Genomic DNA, 25,718 nt, shown 5'->3' with positions numbered 1-25,718 from the left:
GGGGATACCATTACTACTGGGGCCAATATAGGGGACACTTACTACTGAGGCCACTGTGGGGTTAATAGTATTACTGGGGCCAATATAAGGGACAGTTACTACTACTCCTACTTTCATACTATGCGGCGCTCCCCTCACCTTCTGCGTAGGTTTCCCGTTGTCAGTGCTTCCCGGCTTCCAGTTCCCAGTGGCATGGTCAGATGAGGCCACTAAAGGCAGCTGGGAACTGAAAGCGGGGAGTGCTGACAGTGGGAAGCCTTCAGAGGAGGTGAGGGGGAGCGCCGCATTGTATGAAATCAGCTGCTGGTGCGTGGCTGATTTCTAATCAAAATCCACACCAATGGTACTCCAGTGCTGGAGTTGGGGAAAAAACAAAAAACAAAACACAGGGCGCTCCTCCCTGTCTATTTTGAAATGGCTCTGTCCTTTTCATAACGAGGGAGGTAATATCATACATAGTCATAAGCCCCGCCCCTTGACATATCACAAAGTGCCAACAAGTGGGTTTTGGGTTGCTGCTTGGGTGCGCAGTCTCTAAAAGGTTCTAAAAGGACTTCTTGTTTTGCTGCAAAACTCAGCATGCAATGCAGGAAAAAACAAATGACACAAATCTCGGGGGATTTTCATGGCCGTGTGAAAGCGGCCTTGTTTAGAAAATACAACTGGAACACGATATGCGCTTTTTTTCGACTAATACAGTAATACTAATGAGAGAGATCGATCAGTCTACGGTCTTGTGCTGACTTGTATAAAAACTTAAAAACATCCCCCAAAAATGGGATTCCCCCACAAATCATCTACAGCTGTGGTAAGCCATCTTTTGTATCTTAAAAAGAAAAAAAAAATTAGAATTTGACAAAAAGTAAAAAATGAAGTATTAAGGCCCTTTTACATGTGCCGATAATCGTTCAGATTCCTGCATCAAGCAAGAATCTGAAAATTACCGTTGAATGTAAATGCATCCACAGCCTGGATGATGAATGATAATTCGTTTGCTTATTATTCATAGTTCAGTTTATGCATTTTTATGAACGACTGCCTGTTTATTGTGAATAGAGGCGGGCGGTCTGGAACGATTCTCAGCCCTCCTCGGCTACTGTTAGGACTCGAACCTGGGAACTCTCGTGCTCCAGCCGGTGTTTCTCCTGACTGAGCTATTCAGTCTGCTGGATAGCTCCATTAGAAGGAGATAATCAGTTTACAGAGGCAGCTTCTGGATTTGCACCACTCAGGCTCTGATGTCCACATGCCACTGCCTGCAAAATGTGTTGGGGATCGGCATCAGTATAGAGGCTTCCTTAATCAATGCCGGATTTATTTCCATATGCAGCCCACCTTGTTTACAAGCAACAGGAAGAAGGTGTTTTTAATCACTAACCTCCTCACCGATGAGGCACTCACATGGGCCTCGCCATACGTTGATAGCCTCGCTGCCTTCACGACCACTACGGACTAAATCTTTGAAGATCCCAATCGCTGTTCTACAGCCGAAAGCTGGTTACACAACCTACTACAAGGGGGACGTTCCGTTGCAGAGTATACGGCAGAATTTCATCGCTAGGCGAATGATACCACAAGGAACTCAGCCACACAACAGAGACAATTCCATCAGGGATTATCTGACTGGGTAAAGGATGAACTTGCTAGAGTGGAAATCCCTGATACCCTGGAAGATTTAATTTAGCTATGCATCCGAATTGACCGGAGGCTTTCCGAGCCACAAAAGGATAAACTGCGAGGTTGGGCTAACAACCATATCTACTCCTTCAGTCAGTCCACCCGAGACCTCAGGAATGGATAGAAGCTGCACCAGAACCAATGCAGGTTGATGTCATTTGTAAACCCCTTTCCATCACTGAAAAAAAGAGATGCACCAAGCTGAAAACCTGTGCCTTTATTGTGGGAGCCCAGGACACTATGCCTTGAACTGCCCAAATAAGTTCCAGTGGACTCTCGCTCTAACCAGTGTCAAGAGCACAACCAACCCAGTCATCACGAAACAAGGGGATGCCGCCAAACAAGTCTTTGCACCTGTAATTCAAGACCAGTCACACAGGGGACAATCGAACTGGAACTCCACTTGAAATCTGACCACCAAGAAACGATCAGCTTTCAGCTCATCTCCTCCCCTAAATTTCAATGCCCCCGCCACCTTCCAGCACTTTATCAAATACGTATTCTGAGACCTATTTGACCAATCTATAGTGGCATATCTCGAGGACATCCTTATCTTCTCTGATAACTTGGAGGAACATTGCAGACACGCTCAGGAGGCCTTGTAACGACTTCAAAAAAATAATCTTTACAGCAAACTTGAGAAGTGCCAATTTGAACAGACCGAAATGCAATTCCTGGAATACATTATCTCCCAAGATGGGCTGAGTATGGACCCCAGCAAGATTAAAGCCATCCTGGTTTGGCCCATTTCAAGAAATTTGAAAGAGGCACAGCGCCTGATCAGTTTTGCGGATTTCTACAGAGCATTTATTAAAAGGTCTTCTCAAAGGTTATCTCTCCTATCACCTCCCTCACAAAGAGAGCACACGTTTTCCTGGTCCCCTAAATACTCTTTTCACTTCTGCATGAGTGCTGGTCCACCCAAACTCGTAATTGCCCTTTATCGTTGATGTTAACGCCTCCGACTCTGCTATTGGAGATATCTTGTCATGAGTTGGGGATAAGATGCAACTACATTCTTGTGCATTTCTGTTGCGAATATCTTGACCCCCATAGAGAAGATCTATGACTTTTGAAACAAGGAGCTTCTGGCCATAAAGGTTGCTTTCACCGAATGGAGTCACCTCTTGGAAGGATCCAATCATCCAGTAATAGTCCTTACTGACCATAAAAACTTTGAATTTCTCCATACACGCAAGAGGTTATCGGCAAGACCAGCACGATGGGCCCTGTTTTTCTGCAGGTTAAACTTTGTCATTCCCTATCGACTAGTTCCAGAAATGGCAAGACGACTGCCTTGTCCTGGATTTTTTCAGAGCCTGAAGGGAGGGTCAAACAAGGGCTACACCATTTTGTCCCTAAGAAATTTTTTGGGCATTGTGCACTCAGAAAAACTACTAGCAAAGTTCAAAGAATGATATGAAAATTACTCTTTCCTGAGTTATGCCTCTAAAGATATGGAGCTTGTTTTTGAGAATGGACTGTGGATGTGAAAACACCAACTATATTTTTCCAATGCAGGTCAATTCAAGGGCCTTAGTGTGCGTCATGATTCCAAGCTTGACAGTCGTTTTGGGGTCACAAAGACTTCAGAACTCTTGTTTCATTCCTTCTGATGGCCTTACTGTAGGAGGGATGTGAAAATCTATGTCACCTCTTGCGACACATCTGCTTGAAACAAGCCACCACGGGCTCGCCTTAGTTTCTTACAACCCCTTCCAGTTCCAATGAATGGCATTCTAGTCATCGTGGACCAACTTACGAAGATGGCCCACTTGGAAGTGAGCCATCTTTGTAAGTCGGTCTATGACGACGACAAGAAAGGCAGTCAATCCTTTTGAGCAGGGCAGATCCACAATGAAGTTGATAGATATAGATCCGCATGGTATGGATGGAACTGGAAGGTGCCGTAGGAAACCCAGGGGGTAAGCTGTGGCATCTTGCTTCGAGCACATGTGTCGCAAGAGGTGACATAAGTCTTCACATTCCTCCTATAGAAAGTATTCAGACTGCACGGAATTCCTAATTATGTGGTCTGTGACAGAGAATTTCAATTCACAGCAAGGTTTTGGAAGCACTTCTGTACAGCCCTAGGAATCACTCTGAATCTGTATTTGGCTTTTCATCCTCAAACTAATGGCCAAACTGAGAAAACAAACCAGACTTTGGAGCAGTATCTTCGCTGCTTGATCTCTCATCTCCAGGATGACAGGGTAGATTATTTACCGACAGCAGTTTTACCTATAATAATGACAAACACAGTTCCACCGCCCAGACTCCGTTCTATGCTAATTACTTTATGCATCCTGTCTTTATTTCTGGCCTCCCCTATCAATAATCCGGTTCCGACTATTACCCACAGACTGACAGCGTAGACTAGAACTCAGGAAGAGTTAAAGGAAGCATTACAGGAAGCCTAAGATGCTTACAAAAAGGTGATGGACAAACACCACCAAGTTGCCTCAGCCTTCCAAGTGGGAAAAAAAAGGTGTGGTTACAGACCAAGAACCTGAAGGGTCACGTAACTGCTCCCAAATTGGGGCAAAAATTTATGGGGCCTTTTTTGATTTCTGCAAAGGTGGGCTAAGCTACCTTCTGCCTAACACTCCCTGGCAGACTTAAAATTCATCTAGTGTTCCATATGTCACTACTTAAACTGTTCAAGGAGAACACATTCGATGGACGAAGCCAGCCACCTCCTCCGCCATTGAAGGTCTAGGGTAAAGGAGTTTCTGGTGGACCAAATCCTGGACTCCAGGACATATAGAGGAAACCTGCAGTACCGAGAGCCAGCCTACAACATCCATGCCCCTCAGCCGACGAGGGAGTTTTACCTTAGGTAGCCAGGAAATACGTCTCTGCCTGGAGCCTTGATTAATGTAAATCCAAAATGTCAGCTCACCGCACGGATATAACAACCGACAGGTGCAGGCACACCCCACAGCAATAGAAAACAAAAACCTCCTGCACTTCTGTGACATCATGGATAATAACATCTTCCAAAAAAAAGGTTTTTTGCATTTACATGTTACACAAATCACAGCCAATAACAAAATGACATTCATTATGCTATATCTGTGAACAGCAAGGCATATAGAACCCAACAACACAATCACATTTGTTATTCAGTGTCTGCAAATTACATTATGTTTAAAACCCAAATAAATGTTCAAGAAAGTCAAAAACACCAAATTAATATTGATATGACAAATCATATCTTAGATTTAAGACCACTGGATTAGGCATACTATATAAACCTGCCCTGGTTCCTCCCTCCTTGCGTGATTATTGTGCTCCACAGCCTTGATCAAACTCAATCTTTTAACCTGCTCCTCTCCTGCAAGCTGTGACTACCTATTAATGACCTCTGGCTCTCCTCCTGACAAGGCTACCTGCCTTCTCTATTTGTACTGCAAACCATGACTACCTGTTAACGACCTCTGGCTCTCTTCCTGACAACGCTACCCACCCCCTCCATTTGTCCTGCAAACTGTTACTCCATTTGGCTTCCTCCCAACTGCTCTCCGGTCTCACATGGCTACTACACCCGCTACTACACCTCCAATCCAGTACCTGAATGCTATAGCTACCTTCCACTGAGCGATGATTATTCCTGTGCTTTAATGCAGGAACAATAATCCATCGGACGATCTGTTAGGCATCTGCACTCAACAAGCTGTTAACAGCTGATTGCTTTGTCTCAGCTGTCAGCCCCACTGGCAGAACAGCTGATTATCAGGACCGCATGCTGTGTCTGCTGTCCGTGGTGCTTAATTCTCCATGGGGAGCTAGAGATTACATTGTTTTCTCTTAGCAGCCCCTGGCTGAAAAATAGAGCTAATTACAGAGCTCAGACCTCTTGCTGAGTTCTGTAACAGGCCCAGAAGCTCATTTGCATGCAAATGAAGCTGATAAAGAACTAATAGCAATTAGTGCCTATTAGTACTTTATACAAAACGATCACTGATCTTTCAATTTTTTTGAAAGATTATCTGTGTGTGTAAATGGGCATTTGCTGGGCAACGAGTGCAGCCTACGCCATCACTGCATTTATAGAGGTCATGAAGTCTGTGCATTTCAGCGCTAACTTGCAAGATCCCCTAAAGCAATAATTCCAAAATTTCCTATACCCCGATATGAATTCATCATTGGAAAAATTCTTAGTGGATTTTTAAAAATCCTACTGCCAGTTGTCTAGTGCTGTTATCTATTACTAGAGTAGGCAGGACAGAGAACAGGAAGTGTAGGAAAGGGAGGAGTCATCTTGTTCACTGAAGTCTATAGAAGCTGAGGGGAAGGGGAGGAGTGAAGCAGGCACATTTTCTGCTATTCACATATCCACTGCTCAGTACTGTTGTACACAATCTCACATGATTAGGTTATGCCTTGCTGTATGTTATAGACAGTAGAATCCTGTGAACAGTGTATAGAAGAACAGGCTCCTCCCATCAGTTTTGAGAGAACTCAGATTAAAGCCTGCAGAGGGGAAAATGGTGATAATGCATTATACAATTCATATAACATCCAGAAATAGTGTTATTCCTCGCGTACACTAGTCACAGAAGAACCCTAAAATAATCTTTATTGATATACGTTAAAAACGTTGGGCTTAGAAAAATCCACAGTTAGTGAAGACAAGACGTACACAAACAAACACGTGTGCTCTTCCTTAGCACAGTATTACGAAAAGGCAGTTCAAATGATGATTGATGATTGCAGATGTACGTTATATCAGAAACTGATTTTTTCTGTAAGGCTGGGTTCACACAGGGCGGATTTGCCTTGCGGCATTTGGCCACGGCAAATCCGTCCGCGGCCACTAATCTCGGGATTAGCCAGCCATGTGGACGAGATTTCTCAGAAACCTCATCCACACGGGACGGCCAATCTGCTGCGGTAAGTCCGGCTGAAATCGCGGCTGCGGCCGCCACAGCCTCAGAAGATGCAGCATGTCTATTTACTTTTTTTTTTTTGTTTATTTTCGTCGCGGCCGCGCTCTCTTCTATGGGAGCACCAGCCGCAACAGAAAAGCAAGCGGCCGGGCCGCGGCTTAAACCGTGGCGGAAATCTCGCGGTTTTTGCTGCGGCCAAACCGCGAGATTTCCGACGGGAATCCGCCCTGTGTGAACCCAGCCTAAGAACCTCTCACAAAAAATAAATAAAAATAGGAGATTGGAGGGTCTCCAGTATCTAAATTCGAACCTAGGAAATGTATGGGATATTGACTGTCATGATTCAGTACTGGTATAATATATTACAGTCTAGTACTTATTCCCCCTCTAGGTTAATTAACTGGATAGATTACCTCCACTCTTATAAAGCAATTTAGCCTCTATAGGCAAACAGGTTATGCCCTAACATTTATGGATGTCCATGTAATAGAATTGACGGTGGTCCCATAAATAGAGATCTACTGGTGAAGATAAATGGATAGTATAGTTTCCAAATGAGATAATTGTGGTTCAATGCATTTCAGTTGGACCTACAACTTTTCAAGAACCAGGTGGTCAGAGGTTTCAAAAATGACAGGGGGGGGGGGTCTGGTGTATTGACACCCACTCCTAGACATTAGGCTGGAGATCTGATAAATGTTTCCTCACTCCTAAACAAAGCCGTAAGTGACTAAATGATAATGGACATATGTTTTAGCATCCAAATAGTTGCTTCCCAAGTCTCATATCTTGAGACTGGGTAGATGTTTCGGAGTGCAGTGGAAGGTAGTGCTCAATTCTGATATATATTTATTTAGAGCATATTCCGTACCTTGCACACACTCACATCTATAGCTCTTTCCAAGCCAGTATGGAGACGGTTAATCTTAGACTAGACCTGCATGCCCTGTTACCAAACAACAGAACAGGGTCTAACCTGTTTGATATTACGTCTAGCCAAGACCTAGGTCAATTAATATGACCAGATTAGTGCACAGTCTGAGCTAAGCAACGACGCAAAAAAGGGGACAATACCCGAATAGGCTAAGTATAGATAGAAAGTGATATAGCCTCCAGCCCTGATGGTGGGCTGGTGGTCGTCTGACTGTGCTGGAAGCTGCTTCCTTTTTATAGTCTACAAGCCTAGTTAATCCCTCCCATCTAAGTAGGGGGGCAGCCAATCCTAGGGGAGGGTATAATTAGCTACAAGCCTCGCGTACACACAGCAGCTTATTCTGAAAAGCTAGGCATGCTTTAAACAAAACTATGTATTAGAATGAAAGAATAAACTTTTTTTTCTTTTACAGTTTTTACCACAAAAAGTATTTACTCAAGAATTCTTTGTAGTAATATCCTGCATTTGCAGAAAAACCAACCTTCCTTCTCGAATCTCGATAGTCATAGACCGGCATACAATATCCCGAGAGGCGAGGTCCTTGGCTATTGGGGCATATCTTTCCATGAATCTTTCACCTCCGTTGTTAATTAGAATTCCTCCCTCACCACGGCTTCCTTCAGTAATCAAACAACCAGCTCCGTAAATACCTGCAATGTAGTAGATTAAAGGAGAAAAAACTAAGTAAAACAGAGTTAAAGGGGTTGTCCGACTTATAGCTCATCTGTAAAACTCCCTTCCCATGCACCAAAGTAAATAGTGATATACTCCCCGCTCCGGCTGTGTCCAGCACCGCCGCTCTATCATCCACTGCTTTATTTACAGCCTGCAGTCATCCTCCCGCCTTACAGGATGTCACAAGCGCTGCAGCCAATGACAGAGCTCAGCGATCGATTGCTCAGCTGTTACTTGCTGCAGTGCCTGTGATGTCCCGCAAATGTCACGTCAGTGGGGAGACCCAAAGCAGCACCGTGGGGCACTGGGGGATCGGGGAGAGCTGAGTATATCGGGGTTTGTTACTTTACTGCATGCAGAAGCTGTTTTACAGATCACTTTAAACCATTTTCTGCCATTTTTTCCATAACTGTCAATTTTATTTAAAAAATTTCAACCAAAAAAATAGACCTATACATACAAAAAGATATAAAAAGGTGAACAAGAGCTGCAGAGGGGGCACACCATTATCAAAAAAAGATAGTAAGTAGCTGATAGAGGAACCAAAATAAAACAGAACTAATAGGGGGAGGAAAGAAGGGAAGGCAGCAACGCAGGCTTCACCAGGATACGAGAATAGTAAAGGTGTCCCATGGACCCCAAAATGCTTGAAACCTATCCAGAGCATTATTAGGGGAAGCGCTATGCTGGCAAATCCAAACAGGATGGCGGAGCGGCTGCTATAAGTGATGAAGGAACAGCCTGGTGGAGGCTCTACTGAGGTGCTTGGAAGAGGCTGCAGGCAGGTCGGTAAGAGAACAAAGCCATTCAAAGGGAAAAAAGAAGAAAGTTTGTATGCAAGCAGATGAAGGCAAGCAGGCATGTGAAAAACCAGAGAACATCATAACAGAACATATGACTGAGGATAGCACCGTGTGCAGCAACAAAGGAGATAGGAGAAAATGTAAGTTAGGTATTAACCAACTGGGTGGCTGCTCTGTACCCCAAAGAGCAAGACGAAGAAGACCTTTTGGACACAGCTTAAAGACTGTGAGACTTCCCAGAGCAATAAAAAAAAAACTGAAGAAAAGGTCAGCTGAACCAATCTTGCAAATGTTGCTTGGAGGAGCGCACAGGGACAGCGAGGACCACAGCATGGGAATGGTTTACCAATGGAAAGGTAGGGCCAACAGGCCAAAATCTATGTTGAAGCAAGACAACTGCAGAGACCCCAGCAACATGCAAGCTTCAACTCATCTGAGCAGGAATACATGACTGATTACTCCACAGCTGGCAGCAGCCCAAGTGCCTCATACCCCAGAGGGGGAAGGAGAGTCACCAGGAATGGTGGAGAATCCTACACATCAACAACGCATGGGAGGAGGCAGGAAGCATAAGAAATCACAGAAAATATCCAACGTATCCACAAGAGGAGATTATAGGGGAACCAGCATTGATGACAAGCAAGGATTGTACTGAATCGGACATGTGCTCTATACAGAGGATTGGGTTTTGTACCACCTAAACATTTTGAGTAACTTTCTATCTTGCTTGATGTTAACAAATGTGCACGTCTATTAACCCCGAGGAGACCGGATAACAAGGAGGATGATGAATTGATTATACTGTAACAGCTAGTAGGAATGATTTTGCGGGTCTGACATTTCAGGAGCGGGCGTCTCTATTCAATGTGTTACAACCAGAATGCGAGAGTCATCAGTGTGCATTGGGCAGCATTCAAACCAAACGCAATGTTTATTATCCCCCTCACAGGGGATCTCATTAAACTATATGAGGCTTCCAGAACACAAACCGTGCAGCTCAATGTGTCGTATTGATGTGAAGAATAATAGCAATCTTATCATCAAGAAAGCCGATAAGCGGGGGCACTGTTGTGCTAGACTGAGATCGACACAGAGTCCTTGCACAGGGTCCATGCATTAGAAATCTTGTTAGATGTGAAGACTGCCAAGTTGGGGTTACTTGCCCGGGATCTCCTGCTTACTTTCCCCTGCCCAGGGGTGGAGGCACCGCAATGATGTCCAGAAACACCAGGTAAAGTCCAAAATACTGGTTCCTCCCGCATTTATTTCAGCATAGCATAGGCATTCAGTCACATACAGTCCAGCATATCATATGCAACTGCACACTGTTGTCCACCACAGTGCACACAGCAACGCACACCGCTTCTCCTAGCAGACCTCCAGGAAGGTGACTTCGCCCCGACAGGCGATGAGCGAGGGGCCGACTACCCCCTGTCCGCTCCGTGCTTTCAGGTCCCTTACAGACCAGCACCAGGTCTACACAGACCTCAGGCCCCACATGCCTCCATGGACCTAAGCTCCACAGCTTCAAGGACCCCGAGTTTGTGAGAGAGGGGAAATTTAAGCTGCGTAGCTGCACCCTTGCAGGTGCAGGTTAACTAAACCAGACACAATGACTGTGCTCAGAGGCCCTCTACAGGGCACTCTTGCTACTGCACTGTCACAAGACGTATAGGAAACTAGCGGTTAACCCTGTGAGAGACATTCAGGTTAAAGTCAGGAACATCATAGATGACTGTCTTAATCTGGGCATTTTTAATGACAAACAAGTCAAACACCTTTGTGTTAGGCCTATTTTTCATGGCTTACCTAAAATCCATAAATCTCGTCAGACCGCATTTCAACCATTATCGCTGCCATGGGGTCTCTCAATGAGAACATATGTGGAGGGTGGACATCTCATAGGTGCAGAGAGCAGCAGGATACATTACAGACACCAAACAGGTATTAGAAACATTCCCGATTTTGAATGGAAAGCTTCGTTTTCATGGCTAACGTGATTTAAGAGTTCTATATTCTAGCTTAGCGCACACCATTGCCTTAACAGCTCCGTCCCTCCATCTATACACCTACAGTGATTACACATGTGAATTGAAGGGATAGATCATGCAGCATAATTTCATGTTTGACCAGCAATACCTGTCTACAAACATGCGGAGCGCCTGTGGCAGCCAAAGTCTCACCGTCTCTTGCTAACCGATTGGTCTCTTGGTGGGATCAGAGAAACATCATTACCCATGACAATCAATATCTCCGCCATATACACTGGTACGGTCGTTTCAAAAATGATACATTGATTGTGTGGAACGGAGATGGGGAGAATATGCCCAATTTTATCTCATTTTTGAACAAAGATATTCATTTACAATTCACCAGCCCCTATGACAAAAATGATTAATTTTTTGGATATAACGTTTATTAGTGGTTTCAAGCTGCAGTGTAAAGTACACCTTTCCGTAAGGGCACAGCTAGAAATGGCATCCTTCATGCTTCCAGCAGTCATCCCCCCATTCCAGTGGGTGAACTCGTTAGGCACAAACGAGCGTGTTCAGATACCGCGACTTTTGCCAAGCAAGAGAAAACTGTTCTAGATAAGTTCACCAAACGGGGTTGTCCTGCCTGGGCTTTGAATAGAGCCAAGAATATAGCCCATAGTGTGGATAGGGAGGATCTTGTGAGCTCTAATCACAATAGACATAACCCAGCAGTCATACACATACTCCTAAATCAGATAGGGTCACATCTATATATATAAAGACGAAAGCCCTCACTGACTCACTCATTCACTGACTGACTGACTGACTCACTGACTGACTGACTCGCCAAAAGTTCTCCAACTTCCCGATGTCGTAGAAACATGAATTTTGGCACAAGCATAGATTATCTCCAAAATAGGAAAAGTAATTGGGTCCCAACTTGATTATTCAATTCTAGTGCAAAAGAATTAGCGTGCAAATTTTACGTACGGAATTTAATTCTCTCACTTCCCGGTGTCATAGAAACGTGAAATTTGGCAGGAGCATTCATTATGTCATAAATAGGAAAAGCTAACGGGGCCCAACTCGATTATTCAATTCTATGCGCCAAAGAATTAGCGTCCAAATTTTACGTACGGAATGTAATTTTCTCACTTTCCGCTGTCATAGAAACGTGAAATTTTGCAGGAGCATTGATCGATATATATAACTAGCTTACCCGTCACGCGTTGCTGCGAAGACAGACAGACATACATTCGTTTTTATATATCTAGATAACAACCAATCACAGCGCAGCTTTTTTATGTTACCTCAGTGGTGTAATATATAACAACCAATCGCAGCGCAGCTTACATGTTACCTCAGCTTTATAATATATAACACCCAATCACAGCGCAGCTTTCATGTTACCTCAGCAGTAAGAGAAATAACCAATCACAGCGCAACTTTTATTCTGCCTCAGCAATATAAAAAATAGCAACCAATCACAGCGCAGCATTCATTTTACCTCAGCGGTATAATATATAGCAACCAATCACAGCACAGCTTTCATGTTGCCTCAGCAGTATAAGAAATAGCAACCAATCACAGCACAGCTTTCATTTTACCTCAGCATTCTCAATATGCAGCAACTGTCTTGCGAAACGTTCGGCGGATGCATCATTTTGTAGTTGAACACGCATCCCGTTGCTCGTAATGCCTTTTGCTTTCGTGCTTGAGATGGAAATCAAATGATCTTTGTCTGGGGGGCATAACTGTCGACGATGCTCGTACGCGCGCCACCTATCGTAGGATAGTTGTACTATGCCTATAATCTTCCCAGGAGTGTACTCAACAACTTCCCAAAGTTTCATGGTGATTAGATGAATGGTGTAGTAATGCATAAAGGACAGATAGACAGACACGCATACATTCAATTTTATGTATATAGAAGACGAAAGCCCTCACTGACTTACTCACTGACTGACTCCCTCACTGACTCGCCAAAAGTTCTCCAACTTCCCGATGTCGTAGAAACATGAAATTTGGTACAAGCATAGATTATCTCCAAACTAGGAAAAGCTAATGGGTCCCAACTCGATTATTCATTTCTAGCGCAAAAGAATTAGCGGCAAAATTTTACGTACATAATCTAAATCTCTCACTTCCCAATGTCATAGAAACCTAAAATTTGGCACGCGCATTGAATATGTCATACATAGGAAAAGCTAATGGGTCCCCACTTGATTATTCAATTCTATGCGCAAAAGAATTAGCAGGTCACCGAGGGAACCACTAACTGATAGGTAAAATATAACCTTTATTAGTCAAATTTAAAAAATATATTTTTTATATATATATAAAAGGGCGTGTTGAATTCTTTGTAGGTAATATGCCTGTCACGACCAATCGGCACTATTACCAATGATAAATTAACTTGAAACAATACATGCTAGATGGAAGCATTTATAATGTACTTTAGTAATCCAATTAGGCTATATACACCAAGAAGACAACACCAGTGTATACGCTCTAAATGGATATAATAATACTCATATCACCATATCCCCATTCCAGACCATGTGTCCCAATGGAGATAACAGGGGCACGAGATGTATATCCCTTCTGGTGGAATAATGGTAGAAATTCGTGTTGCGTATTTCATACACGATTTCTAATTTAAATCGGGAAAATGTAAAGTCAATTGTTCAAGGTATAGGTACATCTAGTATGTAATAGGTGGCTGGAATGTACTGCACACCATATCCATATACTAGATTGCTGCTTAGTGCTTTCTTAGATTTTATAAAGAAGCACTCACTAATTATAGCTCCATCGGTGGTTATCAACAGTCATATTTATAGACTGAATGAACCTACCTACTAGCAAGCTATATATAACTTAAGAGAAGATCCAATAAATAAGGCTGGACTGATTCATAGTCCACAACCAGTTACCTAATAATCGGACTTCTACCTAGTGCTACAACCCGTATAAATAGCACAAATAGAACCAATGTCAAGGTCAGGACTGATATTATAAAGTCCAAAACCCTCAGACATTAGGTCTATTAGTGAACTGATTAGCCCACTTAATGGCAGGGTGACCTCAGTAAAAACTGCGCTCGGTCACACTACTAATCACTTAGTGAATGAAAAACACCATCAGTGAATGAACGACACCATCTACGCGTTTCAACAGCCTATGGTGCATAAGCTGTATCATCAGGATGGTTTACTGGATGTCAATCACATATGAAGAGATTGCATCAAAGATTTAGCAAAGTGTTGCAGCAGTCATTGATATAAGAGACAACGCTGCAGCACTAGCTTATATAAACGTGTAGCTAGCAAAGTGTTGCAGCAGTCATGGATGTATAGAACAGCGCTGCAACACTAGCTAGTAAAACGGGTAGCGAAATGAACAGCCTGACCGGCTGTCTACAAATGAGCAGCAATGGTCCGTAGCCCGACTGACAGGGCTTAAAAAGAACAAACCACGTCCCCCCTGCGTAGGGGCTCGTCCCCGCTCAGCCAATCTGCTTATTTTCCTCATCTGTCACTTGTATAATCGGGATCTCGCGATGATAGAGGTCCCGCGCATGCGCAGGACCACATAGCGCTAGCGGGTGCCAACCAACGCCAACCAAAGGGAGGACGTAGCGGCATCCGGACACTATGCAGAACAAGCGCACTTAGTGTTCAGCGGGATGTAGGGCACATAGGGGCCCCAAACAGGACGATAATTTTTAAGGTGTCGGACAGAAACATTTAGTGGGAAAGGAATAAAATATCTCAGCTGCATTGGAAATATAACAGCAGCGGTAAGACACATTAAGGGCATGAATGCATGCATCAAAGAAGGTAAGTATTGGTGTATGTTGATGAATGCAATAGATTACAACCTGATAAGGTTGTGTGATAGACTTGGAACAACTGTATCCACACATTGTCATAGTTCCTGGACCTAATGATAATGACAAACATCCCATTCTGCCAAACATCTCAGCTGCATAAAAATATAACTAGAGCGTATAAAGACTTTGTTAGAGTTTGGTGGGAAGTGCAGGCTCTCACTAATTACCTAGAAAATAAGATTGTTCCCAGAGGCCTCCGTATTCACATTATGCCCCCCCCAAAATTGCGGAATATGGAATTTATGAGTAGATGGGAGAAAGAATCTACGGATAGCTCTCTTAGATTGATGAATCTCCTCCTGGAAGAGGAAAAAATCAACCTAGAGAAAGCAGGCAAAGCCCTTGAGGAATTAATTAAAGAGGGAAAAAAGTTTTCTTCTGAGGCGGACTATGAAAAAAGAGAGAACTCCTTAAAATTGACAATTGAGAGATATACTGGATTCCTCAAGGAGCGCAAACATAGTCAATACCAAAGAGACCTGCGTGACTTTACAGAGAACAGGGCTTACGAGGTGAGACAACCTACAGAAAGCGAATTAAGCTCGTCCGAAAGTGATCATTCCACCTACGATTATTCCAAGAGAGGGGGTCATGGTGATAGAAGAAGAGCTAGAGGAGGCCAGAGAATGCGAACAAGGGGTAGAGGTAGAGGTAATAGTAGTGAGAGTCATCATTTTTTAGGGCAACCCATTACCCACTATATGACACGGAATCGGGGTATGCTGGAAACATCATTACACCACCAGACCTAGCTATAACATCAACGCCTGTGAGAGATAATACTGAGAGTGTCGCTGAACTAACCACTAAGGAGAATGAGTTACAAGTCATCAACCTGTCTTCCAGAAACTTAACCAGACAGGAAGAATCCGTGATTAAGAAGGGTTTATCGTTTATCCCTACTAAAATTCTGTCTGTTCGAATGGACAAAAGACATCGCTTTATTTGTAAGAAAATTGCGATGGAAAAAACATTTTGCCATTCGCGATAGAAAAAAATGCACGGATTTAGGTCTGGATCATCAGGATTTGGAAGCCATTTTAGCCCTGGAAGCCCTTGAGAATGAGAATATGAAAGATCCTAGCAAGGGTCCTTTCACTAGTCTAAAACCAAAGAGCACGAGTTTACCTATATCAGGTGATTCTCCATATATTGAGATCTTTGAAGCAATGGTGATTGAGGACCTTGAGAGGCTGTCCAAGGAAAAGAAGTATAAACATCAAAATCTTACTGTTGGTGAAAAAATGGCTCTCCAAACGCTTGAGAAGGATGAGACGATAATTATTAAGCCCTCCGATAAGGGGGGCAACATTGTGCTAATGGATCGTGAAGATTATAGGGCAATGTGCCTTCGGATATTATTGGACAAATCTAATTATCAGATCCTGAAAGAGGATCCCACTGACACCTTCCTTGCGGAGCTTAGAAATATCTTGATGCAAGCAAAAATGGATGACTTGATTGATGACAAAGAATTTCAGTATCTATTCTCTCCCACGCCTCAAATAGCGACATTCTACGGTTTACCTAAGGTTCATAAAGGCCTGACCCCATTAAAAGGCCGACCCATTGTTGCAGGCAATGATAGCCTGACACAAGGAATCAGTACATACCTAGACGTTGCACTACGACCATTCGTTGAATCACTACCGGCTTATATCAAAGATACAACTGATGTCCTTAAAAAATTGGAGGACATTGTTCTGTCCCCAAATACGAAACTGGCAAGCCTCGACGTTGAGGCTCTGTACAGTTCGATACCCCATAGTGGGGGACTGCAAGCCGTAGAATACTACCTGAGCCAGAGGGGCACACACTTGAAACAACACAATAGTCTGCTAATGACCTTGTTGTCCTTTGTCCTCACGAAAAACTACTTCCTCTTTGAGGGGAGGTACTTCCACCAGCTCAGGGGCACGGCTATGGGGAGCCCGTGTGCCCCCAGTTATGCCAACCTGTACCTGGGCTGGTGGGAGGAGACCACCGTGTTTAGTGAGGACAATGAGACCTGGACCCCATTTATTGATCTTTGGGTCCGGTTTATTGACGATGTGTTTATTCTCTGGACAGGTGAGATTGATGATTTCCACCGGTTCGTAAATCATCTAAATACCAACGATCTAGGACTGTACTTCACGGCCGAAATTGATCTCTCTAAAATTACATTCTTGGACCTTGCCATTACCAAGATGCCAAACGGATCTTTGCAAACGTCTATATTTCGAAAAACGACGGCAACGAACACTCTGTTGCATTGGGAGAGTCATCACCCTATCTCCCTTAAATGCGGAATACCAAAGGGTCAGTTGATTCGCACGCGGCGCAACTGCTCTTCCGACAATGACTTCTTGACTAAATCTCAGGAGACGAGTAGGAGATTTACTAACCGAGGCTATCCTGCAGAGGTAGTAGAGAAAGCTAACAACTATGCTAAGAGCCTTAAACGAGAAGATTGTCTAAGACCGAAAAAGAGAGCGGAGGGAGATGCAAAGATCCGAATTATTGGCACTTATGATGATCAGTCCTATGAAGTCAGGCACATCCTGAACAAATATTGGCATATACTGTGCAAAGATTCAGACATCGTTGAACATCTTCCGAACAAACCCCTGATTACCTATAAGCGAGGACGCAATCTGAGGGATCGATTAGTCCATAGCCATTTTTCAGTTCAGACATCGACAAGAACATGGCTTGGTTCAGATCTCCCTAAAGGTACATTTAGGTGTACAGGATGTAAGGCATGTAAGTACATCAAACGGGGTGGGAGTTTTTCCAGCTCTTCCACTGGTACGACTTACCAAATACGGGATTTTATAAATTGCAGATCCAGTGGTGTCGTATACAAAGCCACTTGTCCGTGCCCACTCGACTACGTAGGCAAAACCATCCGCCAATTACGTAGACGTATACTGGAACACATCGGCAACGTCAATCGAGGTGACAAGACAAGTTTGGCGGTGCATATAAGGGATGTACATAACAATGATCCAGACTGCATCCAGTTTCAGGGAGTTGAGATCATTAGATCAAATGGAAGAAGAAGGAACATAGATAGAATGTTGCTGCAAAAAGAGACTCGGTGGATTCATCGTTTGGACTGTTGTAGTCCTAAGGGTCTAAATGATCAACTATCTTTTTCAGCATTTATTTAATTGCACCATGTAACTGAGCAGTTGTTGACGATCCGTTTCTAAGTGGTACTATTGACAAGTTGTATGGATTATATATACCGATCCAGCCCTTAGGTGCCATAAACGTATGCTACCAAGGATTGCAATAATATAACTGCACCGCACCCTTCTGTCCATTATTGGTGAAGAGGTTGTTGTATATGTATTCATGTGTATCACTGGGTACATATAGTGTAGCTGAGCAGTTGTTGACTATCCGTTTCCAAGTGGTACTATTGACCAGTTGTATGGATTATATATACCGATCCAGCCCTTAGGCGCCATAATAATAATATAACTGCACCGCACCCTTCTGTCCATTATTGGTGAAGAGGTTGGTGTATATGAACTCGTGTGTATCACTGGGTACATATAGTGTACGTTATCATCTACATCGCTGGTTTTGGGTGGTATTTGTTTGCCTATATTTTTCACGTATTGTGAATATTTTTGGCAGAATAGGATGGTTGTCAATAACACTCGGTCTCGGTACTAGGATTACATGTGGTTATAGTGGTTCTAAGTCCAAAACATTATTCCTGTAGGTTGCAATTAATTGTAATCATTATCATCTACATGCACCAATACTTACCTTCTTCCATGCATGAATGTATGCCCTTATTGGTCTCTACTGCTGCTGGGTTATTTCTTATGCAGCTGAGATGTTTGGCAGAATGGGATGTTTGTCATTATCATTAGGTCCAGGAACTATGACAATGTGTGGATACAGTTGTTCCAAGTCTATCACACAACCTTATCAGGTTGTAATCTATTGCATTCATCAACATACACCAATACTTACCTTCTTTGATGCATGCATTCATGCCCTTAATGTGTCTTACCGCTGCTGTTATATTTCCAATGCAGCTGAGATATTTTATTCCTTTCCCACTAAATGTTTCTGTCCAACACCTTAAAAATTATCGTCCTGTTTGGGGCCCCTATGTGCCCTACATCCCGCTGAACACTAAGTGCGCTTGTTCTGCATAGTGTCCGGATGCCGCTACGTCCTCCCTTTGGTTGGCGTTGGTTGGCACCCGCTAGCGCTATGTGGTCCTGCGCATGCGCGGGACCTCTATCATCGCGAGATCCCGATTATACAAGTGACAGATGAGGAAAATAAGCAGATTGGCTGAGCGGGGACGAGCCCCTACGCAGGGGGGGCGTGGTTTGTTCTTTTTAAGCCCTGTCAGTCAGGCTACGGACCATTGCTGCTCATTTGTAGACAGCCGGTCAGGCTGTTCATTTCGCTACCCGTTTTACTAGCTAGTGTTGCAGCGCTGTTCTATACATCCATGACTGCTGCAACACTTTGCTAGCTACACGTTTATATAAGCTAGTGCTGCAGCGTTGTCTCTTATATCAATGACTGCTGCAACACTTTGCTAAATCTTTGATGCAATCTCTTCATATGTGATTGACATCCAGTAAACCATCCTGATGATACAGCTTATGCACCATAGGCTGTTGAAACGCGTAGATGGTGTCGTTCATTCACTGATGGTGTTTTTCATTCACTAAGTGATTAGTAGTGTGACCGAGCGCAGTTTTTACTGAGGTCACCCTGCCATTAAGTGGGCTAATCAGTTCACTAATAGACCTAATGTCTGAGGGTTTTGGACTTTATAATATCAGTCCTGACCTTGACATTGGTTCTATTTGTGCTATTTATACGGGTTGTAGCACTAGGTAGAAGTCCGATTATTAGGTAACTGGTTGTGGACTATGAATCAGTCCAGCCTTATTTATTGGATCTTCTCTTAAGTTATATATAGCTTGCTAGTAGGTAGGTTCATTCAGTCTATAAATATGACTGTTGATAACCACCGATGGAGCTATAATTAGTGAGTGCTTCTTTATAAAATCTAAGAAAGCACTAAGCAGCAATCTAGTATATGGATATGGTGTGCAGTACATTCCAGCCACCTATTACATACTAGATGTACCTATACCTTGAACAATTGACTTTACATTTTCCCGATTTAAATTAGAAATCGTGTATGAAATACGCAACACGAATTTCTACCATTATTCCACCAGAAGGGATATACATCTCGTGCCCCTGTTATCTCCATTGGGACACATGGTCTGGAATGGGGATATGGTGATATGAGTATTATTATATCCATTTAGAGCGTATACACTGGTGTTGTCTTCTTGGTGTATATAGCCTAATTGGATTACTAAAGTACATTATAAATGCTTCCATCTAGCATGTATTGTTTCAAGGTAATTTATCATTGGTAATAGTGCCGATTGGTCGTGACAGGCATATTACCTACAAAGAATTCAACACGCCCTTTTATATATATATAAAAAATATTTTTTTTAAATTTGACTAATAAAGGTTATATTTTACCTATCAGTTAGTGGTTCCCTCGGTGACCTATTGATTCCTTTAGGGAATTTATTCTGTCTCGGTGACATGCAAAAGAATTAGCGTCCACATTTTACGTACGGAATGTAATTTTCTCACTTTCTGATGTCATAGAAACGTGAAATTTGGCACGAGCATTGATTATGTCATAAATAGGAAAAGCTAATGGGTCCCAACTCCATTATTCCATTCTATGCGCAAAAGAATTAGCGTCCAAATTTTACGTACGGAATCTAATTCTCTCACTTCCCGGTGTCATAGAAACTCGAAATTTTGCAGGAGCATTGATTACGTCATAAATAGGAAAAGCTAATGGGTCCAACTCGATTATTCAATTCTATGCGCAAAAAAATTAGCGTCCAAATTTTACGTACGGAATGTAATTTTCTCACTTTCCGGTGGCATAGTAACGTGAAATTTGGCACGAGCATTGATTATGTCATAAATAGGAAACGCTAATGGGTCCCAACTCCATTATTCAATTCTATGCGCAAAAAATTAGCATCCAAATTTTACGTACGGAATCTAATTCTCTCACTTCCCGATGTCAGAGCAACTTGAAATTTGGCATGAGCATTGATTATGTCATAAATAGGAAAAGTTAATGGGTCCCAACTCGATTGTTGAATTCTAAGCGCAAAAGAATTAGCGTCCACATTTTACGTACAAAATCTAATTCTCTGACTTCTTGGTGTAATAGAAACTTGAAATTTGGCACGAGAATTGATAATGTCATAAATAGGAAAAGTTAATGGGTCCCAACTCGATTATTCAATTCTAAGCACAATAGAATTAGCATCCAAATTTTACGTACGGAATCTAATTCTCTCACTTCCCGTTGTCGTAGAAACATGAAATTTGCCATGAGCATTGATTATGTCATAAATAGGAAAAGGTAGTGGGTCCCAATTCGATTATTTAATTCTAGCGTAAAAGAATTAGCAGCAAAATTTTACGTACATAATCTAAATCTCTCACTTCCCAATGTCATAGAAACATGAAATTTGCCATAAGCATTGAATATGTCATAATTAGGAAAAGTTAATGGGTCCCAACTCGATTATTCAATTCTAAGTGCAAAAGAATTAGCGTTCAAATTTTACGTATGGAATCTAATTCTCTCACTTCCTGATGTCATTTTATATAAAGGAAATGTCGCATGGTTACCTCCACGTGGTGTTTCCTGGGTAACACAGAGAACTATGCAAAATGGTGAACATATATTTTTCCTCGGTATCTCTAAAGTAACCACGACTTCATAAGATTTTCCATGTGAACACCAGATAAACACCAGGACCAAATTAACTCAGGCGAAGCCGGGTATATCAGCTAGTATTCTATATAGTCGTGGGTCTTATTAAGAAAAATACTGAATTACTGCTACAGGATGAAACCTTAATAGACATTTTGGCGCACGAGAGTCAATTTGTAGCAAGGAGGGGTTGTACTTTGGAGAACCAACCGTCACCCAGCCTCTTCACACATAATGTTGCAGAAAAACCGCGATTACATCATAATGCAATCTAGAAATGCGGGAAAATCATCTGTAGAACATGTCAACTGCCATAGTGAATTTGTGATTGACATTACTGAATGCCTGGCATGTTGTCTGAAGTATGTGGGACGCCGACTAGACAACCCAAACGCAGGACTCCTCAGCACATCTCTGACATCGGTAATGTTGATGGAAGACGTGGCAGGAGCTGCCAAACATCTCATATCTAAGCATAATCGTGATCTCGCCTCTTTTAGACGCTATGGCATAGAAAGGGTCTTTGATAGAGATGAGTGAGTATACTCGCTAAGGCACATTACTCAAGCGAGTTGTGCCTTAACCGAGTATCTCCCCACTCGTCTCTAAAGATTCGGGGGGCGGGGGAGAGCGGGGAGGAACGGAGGGGAGATCTCTCTCTCCCTCTCTCCCCCCTGCTCACCGCCGCAACTCACCTGTCACCGGCGCCGGCCCCCGAATCTTTAGTGACGAGCAGGGAGATACTCGGCTGAGGCACTACTCGCTTGAGTCATGTGCCTTAGCGAGTATACTCGTTCATCTCTAGTCTTTAACCCTATTCGTGGAGGTGATAGAAAAAAGAAATTGCTACATAGGGAGGTTTGGGGTATTTTTAAGTTGCAGACCAGATTTCCATCTGGACTTAATTCTAAAATGACTTCTCTTTTATCTATTGAGAGTGATGAGGTGCTTAGGGGAGTATATGGGGGGAGTTGAGAGAGGATGGCCCCCTTTTACTTTTTTTCCCCTCCGTCTTCTCTCTCCTTCTCATCTCCTCTGGCACTCATGGGGACAACATTATTTCAGTTGAAGTGTGCTCCACATGTGATGGGTATTATACCACTTGATTGGGGAGTGTTGCTTTTAAATTTTGGAGGGTTTCACTTTTCTGTATGCCGTAACTAAGAGCTGTAATGCTTGAAACGCGTGGGGACCGGTGTGCCGTCACTACCTCTGTCGTTTTTATAGATTAACAATAACATTAACTTTTAAGGGAGTGTTGGGATTTTTTATATCTTCTGGATCACTTCTCAGAGCAATCCCTCTGGGGTAGGAAAATATATCAGGACGAATGTGGTCAGTCTACGGCCGTCTGTAAAACCCCCTGACCGAGGAAGGCATCTGCAGATGCAGACGTATGCACCTGGTAAATCTTTAAAAAGGTGTGCAATGAAGACCACATAGCAGCCTTACACACCTTCCATGCTGAGGCCCATTACGAACCACCCACTGCCTGAGCAGAATGCACTGTAACACGGAATGGAGGCACCGTACCCGAGGCACGATAGGTCTCTACCACCACAGATCGTATCCAGCAATAAATGACGATTTTGGATGTCGCAAGGCTGCATCTCGGGCCATCCGGAATTACAAACAGGGAATCACAGCGCCTAAGAGGCCTTTATGATGATGTTGTCAAGATAGACGGTGGTTAATACCTCCTTGGCATACAGGAGGGCTATCACTGATGCCAGAATTTCCTAAATACTCGGCGGGCAGAGGGGAGGGCATGACAAGCCCAAATGTGAGAGATGTGAATTGATAGTGATCAGGTCCGAATGGCGAACTGAAGAAAATGCTGGTGCGCTCAGCAAATGGAAATATCAAGATAGGCATTACTGATGTTGAGGGTTGAAAGGAAATTCCCCGGCTTCAGGGAAACACTGACAAATCTCAGTGACTCCATGCGTAAATGCCATACTGTTATGTAGTAATTTAGGTTCTTTAGATCCAGAATTGGCCCGATGGACCTGTCTTTTTTGGGCACCACGAATAGATTGGAATAGAGCCGCTCAAAACGGTGAGACAGGGGAGCAGGAACTGTAACGCCGTGAGAGACAGGCAGTGTATCACCCAAACTAAAACTCTGACCTTGGGATTTTGGTGCTGTAAAAAGCGATTGGGAAAAGGGGCAGAGAATTCTATAATGGCTGGGCAGCCTCAACCCCCACCTCGCTCGCGATACCGGCTCCAGACAGTCAGTCTCTTGAGGGATAAGGGGACCCTGTTCTCGCAATCAATGGGGCTCCAGCAGTCGGAACACAACGAACAGCTAGTTATCCCATATCCTGTAGATAAGAGATACTCTAATGTCACCGGAATACCCCTTTAAGATCAGGACTCTGACTTTGCAATTCTAGAATATGTTAATTTCCTCTAGCAAAAATGCTCAGTGACTCAACACTTCCCGATGTCATACAAACTTTAAATTTGGCAGGACCATTTTTTAGGTCATAAAGAGCAAAAGTAAAGGGGTCATAACTTAATTCAATTCCAAGTGCTAAAGTAAGTGACACCCTTTGTGATGTAAATAGTAACACACATCTGTATCAGACAACTGTGATATTTGGCAGGAGAGCTGTTTAGGTCCTAAATAGGTAAAGTAAAGGGGTACAACTTGATTATTTAATTCTAAGTGCAAAAGTAAGTGACCCCCTATGTAATGCAACTAATAACATAGATTTATACCGCAAAAACTTGAAATTTGGCACAACCATTCTTTAGGTCGCAAATAGGAAAAGTAAGGGGGTTTAAAGGGAGAATTCAATGCTAACTGCAAAAGTAAGTGACCACCTGTGTAAATGTACCTAATCTAATTCTCTAACTTCCAAGTGTCGTACAAGCTTGAAATTTGGCACGACCATTCTTTGGGTCCTAAATAGGAAAAGTAAACTTGATTATTCAATTCTAAGTGCAAAAAAATTTGACCCCCTATGTAAAGTAACTAATAACACACATCTGTACCGCACAAACATGAAATTTGGCACAACCATTTTATAGGTCCTATATTGGAAAAGTAAAGGGGTAAGCACTTGATTATTCAATTCCAAGCGCAAAAGTAAGTGACCCTGTATGTAATGTACCTAATGCAATTCTCTAACTTCGAAGTGTCGTACAAACTTGAAATTTGGCACGACCTTTGTTTAGGTCCTAAATTTAACCTAAGTATTGGGGGTCATAACTTGATTATTCAATTCTAAATGCAAAACTATGTGATATCCTATGTAAAGAAACTAATAACGCACATGTACATAAAATAAATTCTCCTCTGTGTATATACTGAGGAGAATCTACCTAATATCTATGTGTATATACTGAGGAGAAGATACCTCACCTCTATGTGTATATACTATGGGGAATCTACCTCACCTCTATGTGTATATGCTGAGGAGAATCCACCTCACCTCTGTGTATATACTGAGGAGAATCTACCTCACCTCTGTGTATATACTGAGGAGAATCTACCTCACCTCTATGTGCAAATACTGAGGAGAATCTACCTCACCTCTATGTGCATATACTGAGGAGAATCTACCTCACCTCTATGTGCATATACTGAGGAGAATCTACCTCACCTCTACGTGCATATACTGAGGAGAATCTACCTCACCTCTATGTGCATATACTGAGGAGAATCTACCTCACTTCTATGTGCATATACTGAGGAGAATCTACCTCACCTCTATGTGTATATACTGAGAAGAATGTACCTCATTTCTAAGTGTATATACTGGGTAGAATCTACCTCACTTCTTGGTGCATATACTGAGGAGAATCTACCTCACCTCTATGTGCATATACTGAGGAGAATCTACCTCACCACTATGTGCATATACTGAGAAGAATGTACCTCATCTCTAAGTGTATATACTGAGAAGAATGTACCTCATCTCTAAGTGTATATAATGAGGAGAATCTTCCTCACCCGTAAGTGTATATACTGGGTAGAATCTACCTCACCTCTACGTGTGTATACTGAGGAGAATCTACCTCACCTCTATGTGTATATTCTGAGGAGAATCTAC

The 25,718-nt window shown here is 42.8% G+C and overlaps 1 protein-coding gene across 1 annotated transcript in view; it reads right to left on the bottom strand.

Annotated features, from left to right (window-relative positions):
- The window catches only part of SDHA (succinate dehydrogenase complex flavoprotein subunit A), a 169,957-nt gene that overhangs the window by 43,641 nt on the left and 100,598 nt on the right, over positions 1-25,718 (bottom strand). Inside the window, exon 8 of the mRNA XM_066579113.1 lies at positions 7,985-8,153. Within this exon, the coding sequence (XP_066435210.1) occupies positions 7,985-8,153 (169 nt within the window). The remainder of the gene's footprint in view (positions 1-7,984; positions 8,154-25,718) is intronic.

This window comes from Eleutherodactylus coqui, chromosome 9 (assembly GCF_035609145.1).
Source record: "Eleutherodactylus coqui strain aEleCoq1 chromosome 9, aEleCoq1.hap1, whole genome shotgun sequence".
NCBI lineage: Eukaryota > Metazoa > Chordata > Amphibia > Anura > Eleutherodactylidae > Eleutherodactylus > Eleutherodactylus coqui.
The sequence above is the reverse complement of the archived record's forward strand: the minus strand, read 5'-3'. Positions and strand labels throughout refer to the sequence as shown.